The sequence below is a fragment of the Oncorhynchus clarkii genome, chromosome 6 (genome assembly GCF_045791955.1).
Source record: "Oncorhynchus clarkii lewisi isolate Uvic-CL-2024 chromosome 6, UVic_Ocla_1.0, whole genome shotgun sequence".
Classification (NCBI taxonomy): Eukaryota; Metazoa; Chordata; class Actinopteri; order Salmoniformes; family Salmonidae; genus Oncorhynchus; species Oncorhynchus clarkii.
This window is the reverse complement of record NC_092152.1, coordinates 43770234-43787160: the sequence shown is the minus strand read 5'-3', so window position 1 is coordinate 43787160 and position 16927 is coordinate 43770234. Positions and strand designations below refer to the sequence as shown.

The window sequence follows — 16927 nt, the reverse complement described above, 5'->3', positions numbered from 1 at the left end:
TAATAATAGGGTGAGTATTGGTAAAGTGGGACATTTTCTGATCCCCCCCTCCCCAATTATGCAATTTTAAACAGGTTAAGAACTCTATTACACTATAAAAAATAATATATATATATAAAAAAATATTAAACACAGAATGGATGATTGTCCTAAGATCAATTTTTCGCTGTCGACACTGGCAAATTGGGACACCAAGACACGTAATTCTTTAATATAAAAATAGAAAAATTAGAGAGTAATACAAATACCAATTTTATAAGAATAAGAGTAATTATATCAAGTATCAAATGTATTTATTGACATTTGTGTAATATGAACGTTAGTCCCAATCAATAGCCCCAATTGTATATTTTATGCCAACTTCATTGTATAGGAATTTGACAGAAAGAATACCATTAGGCTATACTTTTGCACAGCAATGGCTCCCCCGTCTGTTTCATTAAATGAACTGGCAAAATAACCACAGAGAGGACTGTGGGTTATTAGTATATGGCCATCGTTTTTCAATACAATAGTAGTACTATTTTTTCATGATATTGAAGGTGCAACATTAGGCCTACACAAAATATCACTATTCCACAAGATTTCATGACAGGGGACAGATTGATGGCCTTGCGCGCCCAAGTCCACCTTAAAGTCTTGGCCAAATAAAGACGTGTCGAAATTAACCTATTACGTCAAAATCAATATGCATGCGTCAGGGTTTTTCCACCAACCGGTACTTCAGAATTAAACTACTATAAATATGCATGAACGGAGTAGATACGAATACGTGGGGCAGATAAATGCGAAACGAATTTTAAACAGCCCACAATCGATGCTGCGCTCACCTGCTTAGTTAGTTCCGCTGAGACCAACGCCGCACCTCAAAACTCATGTCTTATGTCAAAACTGTACCAGCCCTTACTCGGGCAGGCGTGGATATAAACGTCAGAAGAATGAATACCCTTTCTAACCGAAGAGCACAGTCCACTGTCGCCTCAACTCAGGCAGACCAGGATGTCACCAACAGAGGGTCCTACTCTTCAAGGAAAAGCAGAAATGCTTCCTCCTCTCCAAAGATCTCTATTGACTTTGAGCTGACACAGGAAGCATACAAGAGTAAAGACAATTTAGAACTGCTCAGAAGTTTGGTGGTTTTCAAACTGTGCTCCTATGACCTTTTGGTTGATAAGAACAAGGAGGTATGGTATAATATCTGTGTGCTGAATCTGCATTAAGCTTGTATTTGTTTTGTTGTTGTGAAGCTCAAGTTGGCGAGACACACAAACTGTATTAGAGAAACTTTACTGCATGTGATCATGTGACGCTCTACGTCCTGCTGTGGTGGTTTCACTTGCTGATCTGTCTGTGCTTTTAGAAGGATGCTGACTTATAATAGAAGACAACACAGAAGGCCCAATGACTTTCTAAAGGCAGGACAATCTGCATTTTATAAAATATATAAGAAACAGAATACAATTGGAATTATTTCTCCAGTGAGGGAACTCTTATTTGAAGCTGTATAAGAAAACATAAACAAAGTTTGTTTAACATTCAGTTCGCCTAAAGGGTGTGCATACAGGTGCAGGCAGCGAGGAATCTATATTACCTCTCTTCCAGTAAATCTGTCGTCTGCCTAGTATGCTGTGTGCCTATCCCTAGATAACGTTACCACCAAGCAGTCTATTTAGAGTGTGGAATTACTCCCTCTTATAGAACATAGCTGTGCCTGACTTGCCCGGCCCTCCTCCCACTGTTTACTGTCATCTTGAGGTTCTCACCTCAGTGAAATGTCCAAAAAACTGAAAAAAGACAGTGTTCATGGCAAATGCTATAACAATGTTATGTATCATTTATAAAGGCTTTATTGCTATTATTACCACACAATTATTGGCCACACAAGTAAATGGCGTGAACGAAATTTAAAGGAAATGTTTACTTGTTTGCGGGGACTGCATTCACTGTAAACGCTTTCATTTAAAATCGCGCTATACCGCAGATCCTCAGCGCTACAGCTTGAAACGAGCTCTAAATGCATTTCCCTTTTTTTTCTTAGCTGATGGATATCAGTAAGTTCCTACTGGGGAAGAAGGCATTTGAGCAGTTTATGAAGATGACATTCTATGGCCAGTTTGTGGCGGGAGAGGACCACAAGTCCATCAAGTCTCTGATTCAAAAGAACAGGGCCTTCGGAGTGGGCTCTGTCCTGGACTACAGTGTAGAGGAGGACCTCACACAAGAGGATGCAGTGACTAAAGAGATGGAGTAAGTAAATTGCTTATTACCCTAAACATTATGTTTCTAACCTATATAAAATGCTGTTCCACAACTTAATCAGAAGGAATATGAGTGGTGATGAATGTGATGAATGCATTTCCTGTCATCAGTTAGGTATTCGATAAGGATTAGGGAATATAGAAAGTACTGCAGTTCTGTGTTATTCACTTCTGAAAGCACACAAGCATTGCTTTAAGCAAACAAAGTTCTATTTTTCACACATACAGATATAGTTCCCCAAACTAATGTAATTTCCTTATTTTGTATAAAATCAAAGGCATCCAAATCTAACCAGAGTGAATGACCACAAGTATGATTTTCCCCTCGTTTGAAGCCAGGGACATGCTATAATTTGATATCCCTCTTAGGATGTAAACACTAGTCTGTCCAGACCCCATTGGTCGGTTTGGTCAAGGCCCTCCTCGGTGGATTGGCTGGCCTCTCGGAACTCACTCTTCAGGAATTCTGTCACATGAGTTGATCCCAGCTCTGATATAAGCCTGTATGACAGGCCAGGAAAAACTTACACAACCGTTCTCTCTGAGGAGAGCTGTAGTTTTGATGTGTGAGATAATGGCACTATGTACTCACACTGTGAGATAGTTATGCTAAGAACATTTGTTTTTCTTCTTAGCTTAGTTTACTGACCCCTCTTTGAAGGACAACTTTAACTTTGAGGTTATATACTTATAAATAAATAAATAAATAAGACATTTAGTCCAGTGAGAGAGATAAATAAAGCCGCTTAAATTGAAATTGAATTGAGAGAGAGAGAGGAACATGCTGCCAAAGGACTCTCTCTCTTTCTCTCTCTCTCTCTCTCAATACACATACAGTCACTTCATTGCTCTGCTTAATTTTCTCCTTTGTCTTTACTTTGTCTGCCATCAAAAGACATGGCCATCAAAGTCTCAGTCAAGCCTCTCTGTTGGTAAAAAAACAGACCTGCAAGGCATACGCTAGGGAAAGGTAGCTAGTCTACTTTGATGCAAGACGACTGCTATAGTAACGTTCGTGCTTGACATGTACTTCTATGACCCTCCAAAGAGAATCGCACTGATCAGCTAGAGTAGGACACAAACAACAGGAACGCTTGGCCTTCCAGGAGAATAAAATAGAAAAGTATAGAGGCTTCACAGGCTCATACATGTACACACAAATATGCAAACCAACAACCAAACGATCACTCAGACATTTACAGTTCCATCCCAAGCATGTAAAACGTCTGGCACTTACAGTCCAGACATGCCATCATACCATTCAACCTCCTTCTGTTTAAACGCACTGACAGTGACGTCCAAAAACCCACCAAACCTAGCACCAATAACCACCAAAATACCCAATATAGTGTCCTGTGACGTCAGCCCTTGTGTCCTGTGATCTGTGATGGTGTAGTGTGTCTGAGTGCCCTTTCAGGAAGGTCAAAACATTGGCAGGGAGACAGCTCAGCTTCAGTCAATCTGGGGCCACCTGTGGGTAGATGTGTGCTATATACACTGGCTTCTGCCTCAAGGGCAATATGGTTCATAGAATGGTGTTTATTTCTAGAAGTGGAACGGGGCTTGATGTGTGGTCACCAATGAATTGAATGTGTGTGTGTGTGTGTAGAGAGAGATCTCTTAATATACTTTGTGTCCATAACACTATAATACTAAACTTTGTGTCCATAACAAATTAATAAATTCTCCTCTCTTTTCTCATTGCCAGCTCATGTGTGTCTGCTACAGAAAAAGAAGGCATGAGTAAGTCCGTCCTTGTGTTTTTTTGCTCTCATTTGAGCCCAAACTATATGATGCAACTGGTTGCAATAGGGAGGAATGCTGATGTGTTTGCTTCCCCCTGCAGGCATGGACCACAGAGAAAAGCAGTATAAGGCTCACCAACAGTTTGGGGACCGTCGAGGGGGAGTGACCGGCGCCAGGACATACTTCTACTCTGATGAGGCCAAATGTGACCAACACATGGAGACCTTCCTAAAGTGTATCAAAGCATCTGGTACACCTGTGGATATAAACAATACGAAAAGGCTGGGCGGTTGGGATGGAGTTTTTTATTCAGTGACTAATAGTAATAGTAGTAATTGCCATGTACTAATTTGTAGTTCCTTGGCATCATAACACTCACTAAAGGACACTCATAATTGCAAGACCATAATTAGTACTCAGCAAAATATCCCTCTATGTAACCTTACTGTTTAGACAACATTATGCAAAATGCATCAGCTTCCTATTCCCTTGAATTTATATATTGCTGTTTTTGATTGATATTAGTGAGGCTTACACTGAGCATGTGTGACCTATCAACCTTCATCCAGGTGGGAGCTCAGTGGATGGCTTCTCTGCCATCAAGATGACTGCACTGGGACGACCTCAGTTCCTGGTAGTTAAGGGGGAACTCACCTCATTCAATATCAATGTGTAACACACACTTAGCTGATAGTTGACTCTCTGATAAAGTGCTATAATGCTTGTATTTTGTTCTCTACCTCTATAGCTCAAGTTCTCGGAGGTGCTGGTGAAATGGAAGCGTTTCTTCAGCTTCCTGGCGGCACAGCAGGGGAGAGATGGCATGGAGGCTCTGGAGCAGAGGCTAGAGCTGCAGCCACTACAGGTACACAGAACACACAGGGTTGGGGAGTAACAGTTCCGTTGCCAGCAAAAATATTGTAATCAGCTTACAGATACTTTTGAAGAACTAGATGAATACTTATAGGATTACTTTTCAATTCAGAAAGAACGTTTTCTCAATGACTGTAACGAGTGCGCTGAGAGTCGTGAAGCAAGTGTTTTAATAAATAAACCAAAAAATAAACACGAAACACAAACAACGCACCGACATGAAACCGTTAATAACACCTGAGGAAAGAACCAAGGGGAGTGACAGATATAGGGAAGATAATTAAGGAGGTGATAGAGTCCAGGTGAGTGTCATAAGGCGCTGGTGCTCTCGACGATGGCAACAGATGTGCAGGATAATCAGCAGCCTGATGACCTAGAGGACGGAGAGGGGTATACGTGACAGTACCCCCTCCCTGACGCGCGGATCCAGCCGCAGGACGCCGACAAAGGGGACGAACCCGGGGATCAGGAGCTGACCGGTTACCCCTGCTGAAGCGCGGGAACCTGTCACGTCGGCTGAGGCGCGGGAACCTGTCGAGACTGCTGGGGTGCGAGAACCTGTCAGACCGGCTGAGGCAGGGGAGCCTGGCCATCTGGCTGAGGCATGAGAGCCTGTAGCGGCTCCCGGACCCGATGTCATTTACACTAACACACAAAAAAAAACACTCCCTGATGCTTCCCTTAGGTGAGGTGTTATTCTGTAATGACTTGGCGTTGAGTCGAAAGCAGGTGCAGGTGAAACATCTTTATAAAACAACAAAACCAAGAACACAACACTAACATAAGGCAGTACGCCGAGACACAAGAACAGAGTCAATAACACCTGAGGAAAGAACCACGGGGAGTGACAGATATAGGGAAGATAATCAAGGAGGGGATGGAGTCCAGGTAAGTGTCATGAGGCGCTGGTGTGCTTGACGATGGTGACAGGTATGCAGGATTATCAGCAGCCTGATGACCTAGAGGCCGGAGAGGGAGTACTTGACAATGACATTCAAATCAGAATTGAAAAAAGGCGCAAGTTTAAATTTGTCCGGCGTGAGCGAGTCTGGCTACAAGTCAGAGACCACTCTTTATAACGACACAAGGCGAGACCCAGATGCAGACACAGGAGGCAGATGGTTTGAGCTCTGATATTTATTATAGTCCAAGGGATAGACAAAAGGCAGGTTGGGGACAGAAAAGAGTTTATAGCCAGGGCGGAGTCCAAAATGGTACAGGGCAGCAGGCAGGCTCGAGGTCAGGGGCAGGCAGAGTGGTTAGGCAGGCTCGAGGTCAGGGGCAGGCAGAGTGGTTAGGCAGGCTCGAGGTCAGGGGCAGGCAGAGTGGTTAGGCAGGCTCAGAGTCAAGACATGCAAGGGTCAAAACCAGGAGGACGAGAAAAAGAGAGACTGGGGAAAAACAGGAGCTGAGAGAAAAAAACACTGGTTGACTTGACAAACAAGATGAACTAGTGCAGACAGACAGAAAACACAGGTAAAAATACCCAAGGGATAATGGGGAACATGGTCGACAACTTGAAGGGGGTGGAGACAAGCACAAGGACAGGTGAAACAGATCAGGGTGTGACACTATGATGACACACCAAACGCGTTTTATGGATCGCAGGAAAATAGGAATAGGTTTTGTAGGCTACAGTCCAAGCTATGTCTTCCAATGCTTCCGACTGCTGTCGGCATCAAAAGCTCCAACTTGAATAAACGCTTGGAGTTAAGGACAACAGCAGTGGTGGATATCACTTATTATTTATATCTACATAGCACATTGATGTGAATCACACTACTGCTCTCTCATTTACCTATTTGTATTTGTATTTATTACATATCCCCGTTAGCTGCTGCCAAGGCAGCATCTACTCTTCCTGGGGTCTAGCAAACTTAAGGCAATTGTATATAATTTAAAACATTCCATTATATTTCACAACACATTAAGTGTGTGCCCTCAGGCCACTACTCTACTATCACATATCTAAAACACAAAATCCATGTGTATGTGTGTATAGTGTGTATGTTACCGTGTGTGTGTGTGTGTGTGTATGTGTGTGTCTGTGCGCCTTACAGATTGTGGTTGTTGGGGTTCGCAGTTCACCAATATATATATATGTGTATTTTAACCCAATAATGGTAGAATTTAAGAAGGTTAAGCTGCTTATCAATCATTGTTTTTGTGACCAGTGGACAGTCAGTGAAAAATGCGCTCTTGAAACAGCTTTAGTGCGGTTCCCAGCCTATTGAATAAAAGTTTGAGGGAGTTTCTCCTTTCTAAACTCCCTGTGGTATTGTGTTCAATACTGTCAAAAACTAGTTTAATTTAAGTGGGGCTTTTATTGCTCAATCTAATTCATGCTGATAAAGAAAACAGACACATGCTCAAACTTGCACACTTTTGATAGAATTATCCCAAACAGCTGCAAATTATCGGCATATATAAGTGTCACCAAATGCAGTATATGGTTTTCATTTGTCACATGCGAATTGCACTTTTCAGTAGTGCTCAAAGCATGCCTTTACATGAGCGCAACATTTCTTTTTCAACTTGAAGCAATGACCAGTCCTCCATGACAACAAAACATAAACAACAGAGTAGGTTATTAAGTCCTTAGTGTTTGGGTTAAAGTTCAGGTAAAACATTTTGACTAATCTATATTTCCAAGTCTTGAAGATCAAGGGTTATTAATTCATTGGAACGACAGGACATCTGACAGACTTTGTTTTTTAATGTAAATACATGGCCTACTTGTATCATTCATTATCTGTAGTAGAAAGCAGTGGCTTAGAAGAAGCCTACATAACCAACCCATAAAGTAAAATGCAACATCCATTTATGGCCAGCTATGTAAACTCTCAAATGTATTTAGTCTGCAATAAATGTCATTCAATTGGTCATATTCATTTTTGTCTTCTTCTAATGCCTCTTAAGCGGAAAGCAAGCTAAAAGTAACTGAACGTAAACAGATTGTGTTACTGAGTTTGTGTAATCCAAAAGTTATGATTCTGATTACAATTTTTGGAAGGTAACTAGTAACCGTCACAGATTATATTTAGAAAGTAACCTACCCAACGCTGAGAACACAGTTGCTGTTCTTTAGGGTTTATAATGACTTGTGTATAGGTTTGATCCATTGAGATAACAATGTCGTACTATATATACGGTCAAAAATGCCTATTTGTCCATACAGGAGTTTATGACCACGCTGGGGGCCACAGGTGACTTCCATGGCTGGTTCACTGGAGAGAAACAAGGATCAGGGTAAAACTAATACCTCTCGTTCGAGAAACTGTATTGTGCCATAAAGCAGTAGAATAATTGCCCTTGCATACTTTGTTGAAAAAGCCCCTTACAACAACTATATTTGCCTTACTAAAAGCGGTCTCTCTCTGTGCCCCTTCAGAACCATTGACAGGCTGGACTGGAACAGCCTGATCGACGACAGAATAAAGATATCAGATCTGCTGGTTGTCCCAAATTTAGAGGTAAGCGAGGCACGGCAATGGCAACGAAAGTGCTCTAGAAGATAGAAGATACCACTTGGTTTCAAACTCAAGTGGTTCTGTAAACACCTCCAAACCCTGTCAATTGTTTGAGTAAATACGTTGATAAGATTGACCATTCAGTTTAGAGTTGAAAAGAGTTACACCTCTTGTGACTCACTGGGCCTGACATGGTTTGAATTGGCACGCCAGTCCCTATGTAAGCATTAACACATGACAGCTGTGCAATTCCAAGGAATAACCACACACCTCAGGCTTGAGGCCGTGTGTTAATACTTACTTATCTTAGCTTAGACAAAGCCAGTCTGTCAAAGGTAAAGGCCCTCAGGTCTCTGTGTGTGTGGGCTGTCTCCAGTGTTAGCTCAGACAGTATGATTCATTGAGCCTCAGGTAAGGTATTTTAGGCTCTCCTTTCTTTGTTTGTCCAGACTGGTCAGCTGGAGCCCCTGCTCAATAAGTTCACAGAGGAGGAGGAGAAACAGATGAAGAGGATGCTCCAGAGGCTGGACGTACTTGCCAATGTAAACACAGGGAGGTCAAAATGCTATATGAAACCATGCTTATGTTATCTTCAGCAATGTTATGCTATGTCACGTTACATCACGCCAGGTCATCTTAGCATCTCATAATTAGCTACCAGTTCAGTTTCCTTGGTTTATTGAGAAAAGCTCTGAGCTCATGTGTGGATTGAAGTGGAACTCACCTGTTCTGGCTGTCTGTGTTGCAGCATGCAGAGGAGCACAGTGTTCGTCTGATGGTGGATGCAGAGCAGACCTACTTCCAGCCCGCCATCAGCACACTGACTGTGGAGATGCAGAGGGTCTACAATAGAGGGAAACCTGTCATCTTCAACACCTACCAGTGCTACCTCAAGGTTAGGGACCCATTACGTTGCCATCCTTCCAAGTCTTGTTTGTCACATCGACAAGGAAGTTGAAGCCTGGGAGCTGAGGCTACTAGAGACCCTGTCACTGAGTTTCTATGCTCATACATGTAGTCATGTCTTACCAGCAACTCTCAGAAACACATCATTTAAAGGTTTGCTTATAAACAGCTTATACGCCATTATTATACAGATGACCGGTGTCCCTAATATCCCTCCTTTACTTCCTTCCTCTCGCTTTCTCTACCATTGTAGGAGGCCTATGATATCGTGACCATGGATGTTGAGTTGTCGAGGCGTGAGGGATGGATTTTTGGGGCCAAGCTGGTGCGTGGGGCTTATATGTACCAGGAGAGGAGCAGAGCGGAGGAGATCGGATACGAGGACCCCATCAACCCTGACTATGAGACCACTAACATGATGTACCACAAGTAAGGGATGGATATGCTTATTTAGTTACTCACTGTGCTTAAATAAATACTGTTCTTAAAACATTCTTCAATTCATATTGAATAGCAATTGTTTTTAAGAACCTGTTAAAATGCTGAATGACCTATAAAGTCAACTCTCTGACTTGACCAAAAGTAGAGCACTATGAGAAATTTTTCAGTAACAGCTGTGTAATATCGTTTCACACAGAGAGCATTTTAGATTGTATTATTTTATTTTAGTCATTCAGCAGACACTCTTATCCAGAGCAACTTACAGGAGCATCTAGGGTTAAGTGCCTTGCTCAGGGGCACATCGACCAATTTTTCACCTAGTCGGCTCAGTGATTCAAACTACAACCTTCCAGTTACTGTCCCAACGCTCTTAACCGCTAGGATACCTGTAGTTTACTTAACATGTCTGTCCTCTGTAAGGTGTCTAGACTACATCCTCGATGAGATTGTACTGAACAGAAATGCCAATGTCATGGTTGCTTCTCACAATGAGGACACAGTGAAGCACACCCTCAGGAGGCAAGTCTCATTACTGCACTGCATGGCCTTAGCTTGACACAGACACACTGAGGATGGCTCTCTGCCAAGTTTTCCTGCTCAAACTCTAATACACGTAGTTATTGCATTTCTATAGAGTTTTTCTCATGTTTAAAGCATATACTATGTACATTCATGGCCAAAAGTTTTGAGAATGACACAAATATTAATTTTCACAAAGTCTGCTTGCCTCAGTTTGTATGATGGCAATTTGCATATACTCCAGAATGTTATGAAGAGTGATCAGATGAATTGCAATTAATTGCAAAGTCCCTCTTTGCCATGCAAATGAACTGAATCTCCAAATCTTCCACTGCATTTCAGCCCTGCCACAAAAGGACCAGCTGACATCATGTCAGTGATTCTCTCATTATCACAGGTGTGAGTGTTGACGAGAACAAGGCTGGAGATCACTTTGGGGGGGGGGGGGGGGGGGCTCTTGGGTGGCGCGATTGTTTGATTGTGTCTGCTGGGCTGCATAAGTTTTGTTTGTTTTCAGCATGTGTAGTTTATCAAGTATTTAACTCAATCATCGGTGTGATTGCTTTAGGTCGTGGTTGTTTTCGTTTGGGACCGCGCCCGTTATGGATCGCATGGATTAGTAGCAACATTGTTGCGAAGCTTTGACATACAAACCAACAAACCATCGGACAGTCAGACAGTAAACCGGCATGCCTGAAGACCACAGCTAAGATCTCTTTTTCTCTCTCTCTTTCTCTTCCCTCTATCGTTCCAGTGCGTTACTTCCCATTGAAGTTCATTAGAGCTGGACTATTATTGCACGGCCAGAAGTATTTGGGTGGACATTTTAGTTAAAAGGGAGGTTGCTTGCAAGTTGTGTATTGTTATGTGAACTGTATTGAGGTGAGGTGTACTAATGGCATATGGCCGAGAAGATTGCGGACATTTTTAAGGCCTTTGTTGTGTCTATGAACACCCCCCACATTCATACCCTCTGCACTCATCCACTGGAAGATAGTACAGATTATTGCAAATCCTCTGTTGGTGACTGAGTTCGTTCTTGTATGAAGTTGCTGTTAAATTGCTCTGCCATTATTAGTATTAGTATTATTGTATGAGGTATTCTTGTTGGGGTTACCCCTGTGCTGTGATGTGGGTTTTATATGGTGTGTATTCTCTTTTCTCTCCACTGGCTATCTGGTAAACAGGCTACACTCTAGGCAGTCTCTTCTGCTGATGTGTGTGGGTCTGGTAGTGGTACTCTCTCTATTCTACTATTTTCCTTTCGGCATGGTTAATACCTGCCTGGCGCCCGAACAAAATCTTTCTTTACCCCTCTCTAATAAATACCGCTACAATGCTGATTGAGTTTGAATAACAGACTGGAAACTTCAAAAGGAGGGTGGTGCTTGGAATCATTGTTCTTCCTCTGTCAATCATGGTTACCTGCAAGGAAACACGTGCCGTCATCTTTGCTTTGCACAAAAGGTCTTCACAGGCAAGGATATTGCTGCCAGTAAAATTGCACCTAAATCAACCATTTATCGGATCATCAAAAACTTAAAGGAGAGCGGTTCAATTGTTGTGAAGAAGGCTTCAGGCCGCCCAAGAAAGTCCAGCAAGCTCCAGGACCGTCTCCTAAAGTTGATTCAGTTGCGGGATCGGAGCACCACCAGTACAGAGCTTGCTCAGAAATGGCTGCAGGCAGGTGTGAGTGCATCTGCACGCACAGTGAGGCAAAGACTTTTGGAGGATGGCTTGGTGTCAAGAAGGGCAGCAAAGAAGACACTTATCTCCAGGAAAAACATCAGGGACGGACTGATATTCTACAAAAGGTACAGGGATTGGACTGCTGAGGACTGGGGTAAAGTCATTTTCTCTGATGAATCCCCTTTCTGATTGTTTGGGGCATCTGGAAAAAAGCTTGTCCGGAGAAGACAAGGTGAGCGCTACCATCAGTCCTGTGTCATGCCAACAGTGAAGCATCCAGAGACCATTCATGCTTGGGGTTGCTTCTCAGCCAAGGGAGTGGGCTCACTCACAATTTTGCCTAAGAACACAGCCATGAATAAAGAATGGTACCAACACATCCTCCGAGAGCAACTTCTCCCAACCATCCAGGAACAGTTTAGTGACAAACAATGCCTTTTCCAGCATGATGGAGCACCTTACCATAAGGCAAAAGTGATAACTAAGTGGGAACAAATCATCAATATTTTGGGTCCATGGCCAGGAAACTCCCCAGAACTTAATCCCATTGAGAACTTGTGGTCAATCCTCAAGAGGTGTGTGGACAAACAAAAACCCACAAATTCAGACAAACTCCAAGCATTAATTATGCAAGAATGGGCTGCCATCAGTCAGGATGTGGCCCAGAAGTTAATTGATAGCATGCCAGGGCGGATTGCAGAGGTCTTGGAACAGAAGGGTTCTTTGCATCAACTTCATGTAATTGTCAATAAAAGCCTTTGACACTTATGAAATGCTTGTAATTATACTTGAGTATTCCATAGTAACACCTGACAAAAATATCTAAAGACACCGAAGCAGCAAACTTTGTGGAAATTCATATTTGTGTCATTCTCAAAACGTTTGGCCACGACTGTACAGTTGAAGTCGGAAGTTTACATACACCTTAGCCAAATACATTTAAACTCAGTTTTTCAGAATTCCTGACATTTAATCGTAGAAAAGATTCCCTGTTTTAGGTCAGTTAGGATCACCACTTTATTTTAAGAATGTGAAATGTCAGAATAATAGTTGAGAGAGAGATTTATTTCAGCTTTTATTTCTTTCATCACATACCCAGTGGGTCAGAAGTTTATATACACTTAAGGCTCCTCCTTTTTCCTCCAAACATAGCGATGGTCATTATGGCCAAACAGTTCAATTTTTCTTTCATCAGACCAGAGGACATTTCTCCAAAACTTACAATCTTTGTACCCATGTGCAGTTGCACACCGTAGTCTGGCTTTTTTATGGCGGATTTGGAGCAGTGGCTTCTTTCTTGCTGAGCGGCCTTTCAGGTTATGTCGATATAGAACTTGTTTTACTGTGGATATAAATACTTTTGTACCTCTTTCCTCCAGCATCTTCACAAGGTCCTTTGCTGTTGTTCTGGTATTGCACTTTTCGCACCAAAGTATGTTCATCTCTAGGAGACTGAATGCTTCTTCTTCCTGAGCGATATGACAGCTGCGCAGTCCCATTGTGTTTATACTTGCGTACTATTGTTTGTACAGATGAACGTGGTACCTTCAGGCATTTGGAAATTGCTCCCAAGGATGAACCAGACTTGTGGAGGTCTACAAAAAAAACTCTGAGGTCTTGGCTGATTTATTTTTATTTCCCCATGATGGCAAGCAAAGAGGCACTGGGTTTGTAGGTAGGCCTTTCACAAATACATCCACAGGTACACCTCCAATTGACTCAAATTATATCAATTAGCCTATCAGAAGCTTCTAAAGCCATGACATAATTTTATGGAATTTTCCAAGCAGTTTAAAGGCACAGTCAATTTAGTGTATGTAAACTTCTGACCCACTGGAATTGTGATACAGTGAAATAATCTGTAAACAGGTTTTGGAAAAATTACTTGTGTTATGCACAAAGTAGATATCCTAACCAACTTGCCAAAACTATAGTTTGTTAACAAGAAATTTGTGGAGTGGTTGAAAAACTATTTTTAATGACTCCAACTGTGTGTGTAAAGCTAACGTGTCCCTTTCACCATTAGTGCAGCTAGATTTGTTTGCACATACAGTAACAAAATGTGTCCAAAGGAAGTCTCTATGCCCGGGTACCTCATCTCTTAGTTTCATAGACTGTGTCTTCGTCACTATCACATACCATACAAATATAACTTCTACTTATAATTTTCCTTTTCCTCTTGTTGACACAGGATGAATGAGTTGGGCCTGACTCCCACGGAGAACAAGGTGTACTTTGGACAGCTGCTGGGCATGTGCGACCAAATCAGCTTCCCATTGGGTGAGACTGACTGACTGATTGGTTAATTGATTGATTGGTTAGCTTCCCAATAGTCCAAGTTTGCACTTCCCATGCCTACAGGACAGATTATTGGGATGCAGGGACAGACAGAGCTCTCTGACCTCACAGAGCACTGCTGATTTGATGGCCTTTTGGCCCTGTTTAGATTCCATAGGATTTGTATTGGTATTTCCCAATAGCAGTCATTTATTTGTGTTGACACATGGAACCTCATGACCCTGCATTGTGCACATATGGAGTTCTGGGACTTGCACTGACACTTTATTGACAAATTGGCCATGACTGGTGTTGGCTCACAGCACTAGTTTGTCAATCAAAGACATTGTATTGAACTAAATCAGGGATGATCAACTGAGGTGCTGGGGAGCCACAGGATGTGAAGGCTTTTGCTCCATCCTAGCGAAGATACTTCTGGTTCAACTTTGTGTGGTCTAAAATTGAAGTGCACGATTAGTTGAATAAATTCCCAACTCACTAATTCCATTACACTAGCCAAGGATAATATTTTTTGGGTATGTACTGAAAAGCTGCCCAAATAAATGTCATTCTCTTCCCCTCTGTCTCTCTCTCCTCTAGGCCAGGCAGGTTTCCCGGTCTATAAATATGTTCCATACGGGCCGGTGAATGAGGTGATACCGTACTTATCCCGTCGTGCCCAGGAGAACAGGGGCTTCATGAAGGGTTCCCAGAGGGAGAGGGAGCTGCTGTGGAAGGAGCTAAAACGCAGGCTGGCCTCGGGACAAGTCTTCTACAGACCTCAGCCTGAACCGGGTCTATGAAATCACAGCTAGCTAGCTGTCTGTCTGTGCTGTGTCATGACGTTGGCCTCTTTGAGTATAGAAACCCCATCCCCTCTCCCTGCCACCCCCCTTGCCTCCTTCAACTAGGCTGCTGTGGTCAGAGGTCGTAAATTCCTGAGAAGACCTCATGGACACACAGTTATAGAGAGTAGTCTTTCATGGAGACAAAGGAAATCCTTCCACCTCACAGAACTTGAGGTACGAACAAATTTCATGTTCCGGAGAAAGTGTAAAAGATCCGTGAAGAATCCAACAACTTGGGAAGCTCATGGGAGACTGTGTGGCCACATTACCATAACGTTGTTTATATAATAGCCCCAGATAAAGGGTTTACATCTAATTGTTGTATAAGATGAATGAGTGAGTATGATACTGTTTACACAATTTTACAATGTGATTTTGGACTGTTTAATGAAGGAAAATTCAAAAAGGGAATTTGATTTGAACTAAATCAGAGGACCGCCCCTGAGCCCAGTTAGGGTCAGACATCCTGGAACAGCCCTTTTCTGCCATTCCGAATAAAACCCAACTTTGAGAAATTATCACCAGACCATGTTTTTCTCCATTAGGAGGGGGACAAAGGTTGCAGACCATTGCTGAATCTTTTAACCATACCACGTGGTTAAACTCTTAGACTATCGATACCGACAGAATGAGAACAAGTCTTTGATATTAATTACTAGTCTGCAGCTAGGAATTTGGTATCATCGAACGCGAAGAACGACAGCCGCCGAAACGTCCATTCTATAATGAATGTCACTTTGAACTATCCCCTTTAACCAAGACAGAGAGAGAAACGGACAATTCTACAAAAGAAAGACTTTTCACTAGCGATCAAGACGACACACTGAGCATAAATATATATATTGATTGCAATTGTACCCGAATGAGTGAGAGTTCATGTGTAAAGGATTAGCATTTTAATTGTGGCTTGTTTAATTAACAAGCCACCATGCCGGTTCAGCCCACTAGTGCATATTCTCCTATCATTTCATGTAACCACATTTACCATATTTGTTTGTTTATGCATTTCTGTGAATTACTTACTTAGTAAAAAATTAATTATTTAAGACAATTGATGTATGGATGACTCATAGTGAAGACTGGGTTCGTGCAGATAACCAACAATTTACGACGTTTGGAAGGAGACTAACGTGAGGTAAAATAAATCATTAATCAGAAGACTATTGATCAGATATGAAAATATCTGAAAGGTTATATTGGGAAATTATAACTTTGTAATCTGAATACTTTCCTTGGTGCCCCGACTTCCTAGTTAATTACAGTTACATGATTATTCAGTTTAATCACGTAATACTAATTACAGGAATCTTTGATTAAAAACTAAGTCTTCAATTTAATCATAGTAAAGACACGACAGCTGCTTACTCTCTTTCTAGTGCTCTCTCTTTCTGTCTCCTCTCTCTCTTTGTCATGTTCTCTGTCTTATTCTTATCAATTACCCCTCTCTCTTTTAATCTCCCTCCCTTCCCCCCCAGCCATCTTTCTCCCTCTCTTTCCCCCACTTCCCTTTCTTTCTCTCTCTTCATTCTCTCTATGAGCATTCCTCTTGGTGTCCTCAGCATCCTCAGAGCGCTGCATATATCATATGGGCATCTTTACTACTCTAACAGGACTCCCTAAAATGTCAGGCTGGCCCAGACTACCCGTCACTCGCTGCTTTTATAGCTCTATTTATCCTGGAGAGGGACAACAGTAATAAAAACATAACAGGCTTGATTTAAATGGCAGTAAAAGATCCATCAATATCTCTTTTACTTTATAATGCTTCTTGAGAATACAAAACCCTCTGAGGAGTATTTCTGTAGATTTCCTACATCATGTTTTAAAGATAGTATCATATACTGTTCTTTGGAAATGTATACTGTACATAAATCTATGGTGAGAATGTATACTTGTCTAC

General features: G+C 42.0%; 1 protein-coding gene across 1 annotated transcript; it reads left to right on the top strand.

The window, feature by feature from the left end:
* The first annotated feature begins 764 nt into the window (after positions 1-764).
* Positions 765-16522, top strand: LOC139411182 (proline dehydrogenase 1, mitochondrial-like). The gene is made up of 14 exons (XM_071157101.1): positions 765-1184; positions 2039-2247; positions 3967-4001; positions 4105-4254; positions 4574-4638; positions 4753-4869; positions 8056-8126; positions 8269-8350; positions 8797-8889; positions 9096-9242; positions 9507-9682; positions 10115-10213; positions 14094-14182; positions 14780-16522. The coding sequence occupies exons 1-14, from the start codon at positions 876-878 to the stop codon at positions 14980-14982; spliced, it is 1845 nt and encodes a 614-aa protein (XP_071013202.1). The 5' UTR covers positions 765-875; the 3' UTR covers positions 14983-16522.
* The last annotated feature ends 405 nt before the right edge of the window (positions 16523-16927 follow it).